At 41.8% G+C, this 9,095-nt stretch overlaps 1 protein-coding gene across 7 annotated transcripts in view; it reads left to right on the plus strand.

Moving 5' to 3' along the window:
- Positions 1-284: 284 nt before the first annotated feature.
- LOC138947008 (PP2C-like domain-containing protein CG9801) overlaps positions 285-9,095 on the plus strand; it is a 69,953-nt gene continuing 61,142 nt past the window's right edge. For all 7 annotated transcript variants that reach the window (XM_070318434.1, XM_070318433.1, XM_070318430.1 and 4 more), the window contains exon 1: positions 285-767. In XM_070318434.1, coding sequence (XP_070174535.1) covers positions 757-767 — 11 coding nt within the window. In that variant the 5' untranslated portion in view covers positions 285-756. The remainder of the gene's footprint in view (positions 768-9,095) is intronic.

The raw sequence follows: 9,095 nt of genomic DNA on the forward strand, positions 1-9,095 counted from the left end.
TTCTTCAGATTACTGTTTACAAAGCACTTTTAAGTGGGTTTTTTTCTGCAGCAGGTCCTCCACCCTGGTCATACAAAACTTGATTTTTTTCTACACGTTGATTACACATTGAAAGAATGAGCTCAGATGAACAGGGGAGCCATGTGGACTGCTATTTAACGCCAGGGCTTGTGTTTCCACTCCACGCTGTAGTTTTTGCAGTTCAATCAAACATTTAGAGCAAAATAATTGATTTTAGGGAGTAAGCTCCCCTGCTGCTCTTCGCCGCAGAGTCGCGAACAGTCGGCAATGCAAACATTTTCTTCGCCCTCGCAGCTGAAAACTTGGAGACCTAAACCGACATTAGCATAATTCTCCAAGCGCTACGCGTGGTTGTATGACTCACTGCATGCTATGACTTAGTCCCACGGAAGAAATGTAACAAGCTCAGTGTCGGACAAAGACGGATAACAAGTTATGAATGGAAACGATCGTCTGCTTCTCTGAGCTCGTCGAGCGGTGGTGTCGGCTACTTGTACTACAAGTACAACAGAACAGCTGCGCTACTCTTTCGGTAGCAGAAGACATTTTTGGTCAGGTTGCTGCTGGCCACGCGTAGCCGCGAACATGAAACTCTTTTATCTCACCTCATGGCGAGCTAGAACGTGCCAGCATTCTGTAGTCGTCTGAGAAAGGAGTTTCTGTTTGGATGCTCTGCCAGGAAAGTGAGTGCTCAGACTGTGAGAGAATGAGGAAGTGATCGCTGCTGAAATAACGATGGAACGGGGGTAAGTTTCGATTTGTAGACATACCTATGTTTACGTTGTAGGCTACGGTTAGAATCAGAAAAAGGTTTGTTTGGGTATGATTAATGTGCAGAACATGTGTTGACGTCATGATGTATTTCTGGTGTTTTGGCATTATAAACTACACACCTGCACACTGTTTTGATAATACCTGTGCGACAAGGGTGCCAGTTTTATTAATCATATTTTTATTATTCCAAACTAGAGACTGATACTGAAAGAACAGGTGTGACAGCATTAAAACAAGATCAAACAGAAGCAAATGTTCAACATTCTCCCTCTGTATGACTTCATAAAAATAGTTTATTTTTGTTTCGGTTATCAAGGTTATAAATGCTCTCTCTCTCTCTCTCTCTCTCTCTCTCTCTCTCTCTCTCTCTCTCTCTCTCTCTCTCTCTCTCTCTCTCACACACACACACACACACACACACACACACACACACACACACACATACACACACACACACACTCCCTCTATCTGCTGTGTGTGTGCAGATGTAAACATTCTTGAACACTCTCGAATGCATAGAAGCTTTATGCTAAAACAAGATTGCGTTGTTTGTCGATTTGTTATGTGTCAAGCTCCTTAACTTATATATATTTGGGAAGCCACTCATATTTGGAACTGGATCAGTGTGTTTACCCTTTGAATCTAGCTGACACAGTGCGGAGTGAAAGTGGTCTTCTTTAGCAGCTGAAGAGAATTATATTGAATAGCGACTGCATTGAGTGATTGTGTGAACCATTCAGACATTTTGTTGAATGTGTGTGAACAACTTCAACAAGAGTGTTATTGTTAGCTATGATCTTTAGCTTTGTGACATTTCTAGTGATCCCTTTTTTGTGGCTGTTAATGTTAGATTTTTTTATTCTAACTTTAAGCTATTTTAGCAGAAATCTATTAGCAGTTAGGGATGGATATATATATATATATATAATATATGACTCTATTTTTTATGAGTGAGAACTAAATGCAAATTAAAAGTTTTGGCACCAATATGGAGATAAACATTTCTTACACACAGTGTAGTCTTATGTAAACACTTCCTCACGCACACACACACATGCACACACACAGTGACACACACAAGGCTTAATCACTTAATCAGATGCTGGTTTACATTCATTGACATACATTATTTTAGTTGCTATTTACACTGGACTTGCACTTTGACTGACCCTCAGCACCTCAAGCATAGTGCACAGTGTTGTTGCCAGCCTAAGAAGACAATAAGTCATTTGGACCTCCCTAAAAAAAACACCAATAGGTCCAAATGTCCTGGCTTTAAAAAAACAATAGGTCCAAATTGTACCGCCATACCTTTGATACATGTATGCAATGCAAAATAACTTACAGTCCGGAGTTAAATCTATCTTTTTACGCAAAAGTGACAATAAAGCCATTGAACAATAATAACACTTTATTATCTGATTCTTACAGAAATTAGTGTATGGTGCTCATTTGCTGATTTTTGGCAGTATGTACACATTAAATGTAATATATAAACTTAAACAAAAAACTTAATAATTTATCAAGTTAACATTGCTAGACTTACAACATTATTTCAATTGTAAGTGACTAGAAATAAGAGTATTAGCCATTTAATGACTATAAATTGTCAACTCTGCTTGTACAACTAGTTCAGCGCTCAGCTGATTGGTCACTGTAACTTGGTCAGCCTGACATTCCTGGCCTACCCTTTTCAATACACTCACTGTGCCCGGTGTACGAATGTAGGGATCCTGCCTGATCTTCGCATTACCATGCCGTAGTATTATATTGAACTTTCCGCTGTTTGCGCCGTTTTCGGTAAATTAGGTACATCGGCTGGATCGGGTATTTCCGTAAACGCAGCCTCGAGTGTCAATGACGACAAACACAGACTCGGCACCGAGTGCATTTTCACTCGTAGCGAACATGAGCATGATTTCGATCGGGGTTTGTTTTCCGACTTTGCAACTCCCATTCCATTCATTGCAGACCTTGTCCACCTTGTACGAATAAGTATCGGTCAGTTGACCACCAAAACGTAAAAACTATCAGTCCATCGACCGGACAAGGCTAGGTCCAATGCGTCAAATCAGAAAGGAATGCGTCACAGACCGAAGACGGAGGCCTGCAGGCAACAACACTGGTGCATGTTCATTAAAACTAATGAGGGTCAGACCAGGATAGAGCTGTCACATTAAACTTTTGTTATAACGTATACCGGTATAGGTCATTAGGTGCTTAGTGAGTGTGTGAAAAATCACATTTGACTGCTCAGTAGTACTTTACGTACCGCCTTTTCTTATCCAAAGGTAAAAGTGAAAGCTTTTCTGTGTGTGTGTGTGCACGCGTGTGCTTGCATTGGAGGGACAGTTTAATTGTCATTATTGTTATTACCGCAGTCCCAATTTTCCCTTATGTAATTTGAGGTACAGTCACAGTGGTCAATGTTTCGTATCAGATGCCACACTTTACAATTTTTCTGTTGCTAAGATTAAGAAACATTTGCAACTGCTTGGGGATCGAATCATACAAATATAATACATGTATAGGTTTAAGCATGTTTTATTCCGTTTAATGCACACCCGTTTAACAAAAATTATACTTATAGGACGATAACATTAACAAGCAGACTGCATGCTTATGAACACTTCTAAGATATGCCAACACACAATGGACAATACATGTATTCCCTATCCTATTTTCCCATAGAATCACAAAGCAGGGGTAACTGTAGCAGGAGTGAGAGAAACCATTATGTTTTTATTTATTATTCATTTTGGTGACCTTTGCTGAAAAGCAGCAACTAACAATCCAGGGCTGACAATCTAGCATGTCCTGCAAATGCCTTTGTGTCAGAAAATGTGTCAATGACTCTAATAGCTTAGGATACGCTGAAGGTCAGATATGTAATTAAGTTCCGTAACACCAACATTTCTGACAGTAGTCCGCTGAACAGTCGGATATCTGTGTCTATCCAGTTGTAGGGTAAATGTTGAATAATAGCCACTTATCATTCCAGAAATGTTTTAGTGCATGCAGTCACTTGAAAGCTGTAAGCAAACTGCTTTACCGGGTCATATCTTTGTGGGTGGTCAGGACAAGGATCCTTGTTATTGCAAAAAAGTTAGAAAGTCAAAACAGTGTTTTACGTCAATTATTTTTTTTTTAAACTTATTTATTTTGTTATAGTTTGGTGGGGTGGTTATCAAATTATTATTAAGTAGGAATTAAGTTAGTGTTTCTTTGTAGAATCAGTCATTAGTGGGGTTTAAGTCTGAAGGGAAATGGCGATAAACGGATGTATGTGATAGAAAGACTCAGAAATTCATTCACAACTTTCTTGTATGTAAATTTTCTATAACACATATATCACAAAAATTGCATACAATATTTACATTTATTTTTACTGAGAGTAAGGTTGTACATGTAGAACATAGTAGCAAGGAACATTGACATGAACGCCTCCTCTCACGCATGTTGCAAGGTAGCTTAATTCCTATTATATCATACAGCTGTCAGAATGACAGATCATAACCATCAGTTATTGGTTCAGGACAGTGATGCTGAAACTCAGCTGCAGTTGCAAGTTGTGGTGGTTTCTTGCACAAAACTCGGGCAAGCAGATGAAAGCTAGCACTTTACTCAGAACGCAACACTATGATGTTGCAATAGGACAGTGTTGAGCTATTTGCTGTACAGTGGGGGATGATGTTGCAACAGGACAGAGTTGAGCTGTTTGCTGTACAGTGGGGGATGATGTTGCAACAGGACAGTGTTGAGCTATTTGCTGTACAGTGGGGGATGATGTTGCAACAGGACAGTGTTGAGCTATTTGCTGTACAGTGGGGGATGATGTTGCAACAGGACAGTGTTGAACTATTTGCTGTACAGTGGGGGACGATGTTGCAACAGGACAGTGTTGAGCTATTTGCTGTACAGTGGGGAACGATGGTGCAACAGGACAGTGTTGAGCTATTTGCTGTACAGTGGGGGACGATGTTGCAACAGGACAGTGTTGAGCTATTTGCTGTACAGTGGGGGATGATGTTGCAACAGGACAGTGTTGAGCTATTTGCTGTACAGTGGGGGATGATGTTGCAACAGGACAGTGTTGAGCTGTTTGCTGTACAGTGGGGGATGATGTTGCAACAGGACAGTGTTGAGCTATTTGCTGTACAGTGGGGGATGATGTTGCAATAGGACAGTGTTGAGCTATTTGCTGTTCAGTGGGGGATGATGTTGCAATAGGACAGTGTTGAGCAATTTGCTGTACAGTGGGGGATGATGTTGCAACAGGACCGTGAGTGTTGAGTTATTTGCTGTACAGTGGGGGATGATGTTGCAATCTGACAGTGTTGAGTTATTTGCTGTACAGTGGGGGATGATGTTGCAATATGACAGTGTTGAGCTATTTGCTGTACAGTGGGGGATGATGTTGCAACAGGACAGTGTTGAGCTATTTGCTGTACAGTGGGGGATGATGTTGCAACAGGACAGTGTTGAGCTGTTTGCTGTACAGTGGGGGATGATGTTGCAACAGGACAGTGTTGAGCTGTTTGCTGTACAGTGGGGGATGATGTTGCAACAGGACAGTGTTGAGCTATTTGCTGTACAGTGGGGGATGATGTTGCAACAGGACAGTGTTGAGCTATTTGCTGTACAGTGGGGGATGATGTTGCAACAGGACAGTGTTGAGCTATTTGCTGTACAGTGGGGGATGATGTTGCAATATGACAGTGTTGAGCTATTTGCTGTACAGTGGAAATTCCCCCTTTCATTACTGTAAGACCTCCACAAATCTGAGAAAATGGCCCGGGTCTGGGAATGGAGATGAATGTACAGTCCTTGAAACAAAAATCCCGTCGCGATATAACCTTCGTGTTTGAAAACGACGTTAAACACCAAATAAAGAAAGAAAGAAAGAAAGAAACAAGAATATCTGAGGACATAGGAACTTGAAAGGGATGGTGGGGGGGGGGGGGGGGGGGTGGGGGGGAGGTGCGATGGGGTTGGTGGGGGTGAGGCATGGTCTGATTTAAAGGACCGGGTGCTGCTGCAACAGGAAAATGGATTGGAGAAGTTAATTTGGGAGATAATGATACATTGAATAGCCCCACTGGCAATCAATGCCTGACTGACCATTGTAGCATCCAGAGGGATGGATGAATTAATTCCATCATAACGCTGTCATTATTAAGTAATAACTATCATTAGCCTAATGAGTGTCCGAGGAAGGATGCAATTATCTGCCACTGAGACCAGCTCAGGTGTGCAGTGTTGCATTGTTGTTATGATATATAACATTGATCCTCTGGCCTTGTTAGTCTAAAGATGGACTACTTGGCTAATTAGAGCAGCTGGGTGATTCAGAAATTTCTGAATACATGTATTACTGTGTGTTATCAGTTCCTACTGGACAGTCTTAACTGTATACATTTCATGAATTCAGTTTATTTGCTTCCTCATCCAGTACCTAGTACAGTGGAACCCCCTTGTAAAGACCTCCAAGAATCTAAGAACATCAGGTCTTAAAAAGAGGGAGTCTTTAAATGGAGGTGAATTTGCGGGGCTTATGAACAGAACATGTGAAAAAACAAGGTCTTAAAAGGGAGGAAATCCTTTAGGGGGGGGGGGGGGGGTCATAAAAGGGGGGTTCGGTTCCACTTTTGCTTGTGTGTTTGCTTAACGCCCAGCCGACCACGAAGGGCTATATCAGGGCGGTGCTGCTTTGACATATAATGTGCGCCACACACAAGACAGAAGTCGCAGCACAGGCTTCATGTCTCACCCAGTCACATTATTCTGACACCGGACCAACCAGTCCTAGCACTAACCCCATAATGACCGGCACGGTTGGCCTAGTGGTAAGGCGTCCGCCCCGTGATCGGGAGGTCGTGGGTTCGAACCCCGGCCGGGTCATACCTAAGACTTTAAAATTGGCAATCTAGTGGCTCCTCGCCTGGCGTCTGGCATTATGGGGTTAGTGCTAGGACTGGTTGGTCCGGTGTCAGAATAATGTGACTGGGTGAGACATGAAGCCTGTGCTGCGACTTCTGTCTTGTGTGTGGTGCACGTTAAATGTCAAAGCAGCACCGCCCTGATATGGCTCTTCGTGGTCGGCTGGGCGTTAAGCAAACAAACAAACAAACCAAAAAAAACCCATAATGCCAGACGCCAGGCGGAGCAGCCACTAGATTGCCAATTTTAAAGTCTTTATAGGTATGACCCGGCCGGGGTTCGAACCCACGACCTCCCGTTCACGGGGCGGACGCCTTACCACTAGGCCAACGTTCGGTTCCACTGTATTCATATTTACTTGGTCTTGTTTTTTACTGCATTTCATGACTTTAAGTAGACTGTTTACAAATTATCAATAAGTTTAGCAAGTCAAATTATCAATAAGTTTAGCAATGTAATAGAACGATCATTAAAACTTGATAGATTGAAACTTTAATAGCTTTAACATTACTTACCCCCCAAAACCAGTTGCCAGATCAGCACAAGTAAACTTGTAAGTTGTATTAAGTTAACATTAGAGTAAGGTAACTCTGAGTTAAGAAATAATAAGGACTTCTTTGATTATACTGGTCAGTGGCATACATGCATGTCAACCTATATGACACACTTACCATAGTAAAAGCCTCATCACACCATAAGACAGGACCAAAAACCATAAGAAATCGTAGTTCGAGAGTGTTCCAACTTCCATGTAAATGATTGCGTGGTCTTACGAGGTACAACTGAAAAAACATGGAAAAAACGTAAGATTTACGTGCAAATTGTTAGGGTTGACATGGATGCAGTGCAGTTTCTCGATTCCTGTCAAGAAATGCTCATTTGTGACCCTCCACCACGGAATGAGTCGCATGTCACCTCGCGCGGTTCTGCGCTAGGCTTAATATAAGTCCGGGGGGGGGGGGGGGGGGGGGGGGGGTGTCTGGTAACAGTGTGAGGGTCACCTTAGTCACAGCTAGGCTTATAACTCAAAAAGTTTCCGCTCTTTTCTAAAACGGTTTTCACCACTAGATAGAGCATTAAAAACTCTTTAGAAAAATGTAAAAATATGAAAATCATGCGAAGGTGACATGCGACTCATTCTGTGGTGGAGGGTCACATTTGTGCTTGAATAAGAGACTATTACTATATGAGTTGCCTGACAATGTGAGCTTCCTTCATCAGAGTAGGAGAAAAATACCCAGATGCAAGCTTCTAGTCGCAATGCGTATTTAAGTATTCCCTGTGTTGTGCTTGCTTGTGAATTAGAGTAATCATCATCACTGAGCACTATTGTTATTGATGAGCATTGGGACTTTGCGTTTGCGTTATCAGACTTCCAGCAGAATAGTTAACAAAGTTCTATGTGCAGAAATACAAATAAAGTGATCAGGCAGTGTATAAACATTAAGGAAATAACACCAGTAATTGTTCATGATATAGTGCCACTCACTACCTCAGTAATGTCAGGCCGGACTGTCTGACGAGAGGGCACTTTCCAAAGGACTGTCTATTGATTTAACCAAAGTGTCGAGGTCCCCTACCATGAAAGGCCTATAACCAGCAGTGTTACAGGGACACTTGCTGACCAGTCCTTTGTGAAGTCTACTTCACGAAGCTTGCTGCATGAAGCTTTGGCACTGAATTTTTGGTCAAAAGATTTCTGGCTCAATTAAGGATTAATTAAGGCCTTCAAGGTGTTTTTTCATCACTGTGCCACTGTACGTAGCAGCAATAGTATGACCCTGTGGGTAATTATAAATCTCTGTTAATGTAGCACAGATGAATGACAAATCTTAAATTATTCAGTTTTATGTATATATAGGTACAGGGATTTATTATGTGGTTCAGGAGTGTGAAAAGAAGTTAGATCAGATGCTACAATAGTTGCAGCAAAAGGGACAGTAGAATGCTGGGGAAAAATTCATGTAAATATTAGTTGTTGTTTTTCTGTGTTATTTGCTTAACTTTCTAAAAAAAAAAATTAAATGGGGGAGGGGGATAGGGAAGATAAAAACCAGTACTCCGATCAACTAAGTGACTTAAATGTGGCCGCCATGCAACAGACACATTCAACAGCTCACTTCCCGTTGAACAATCAAAGTTGATAGTGTACTGTTATGCAGCTGTGACAGGGAAACGCTCTTGAGAAAGGGAGCAGCTTGCCTAATGTTTGCATTGTAAAACGATCTTAGCCCTGAATTGATGAGGGCTGAATGGAGATTGATCCAGAGTCTGGCTTGAGTGTGATAACTGATATGGGGGATATATTGACTCGGAAGGTTACTGAGAGACTAAAGAGGAAACAATGTTGCACAGCAAGT

The sequence above is a fragment of the Littorina saxatilis genome, linkage group LG14, assembly GCF_037325665.1.
Source record: "Littorina saxatilis isolate snail1 linkage group LG14, US_GU_Lsax_2.0, whole genome shotgun sequence".
Classification (NCBI taxonomy): domain Eukaryota; kingdom Metazoa; phylum Mollusca; class Gastropoda; order Littorinimorpha; family Littorinidae; genus Littorina; species Littorina saxatilis.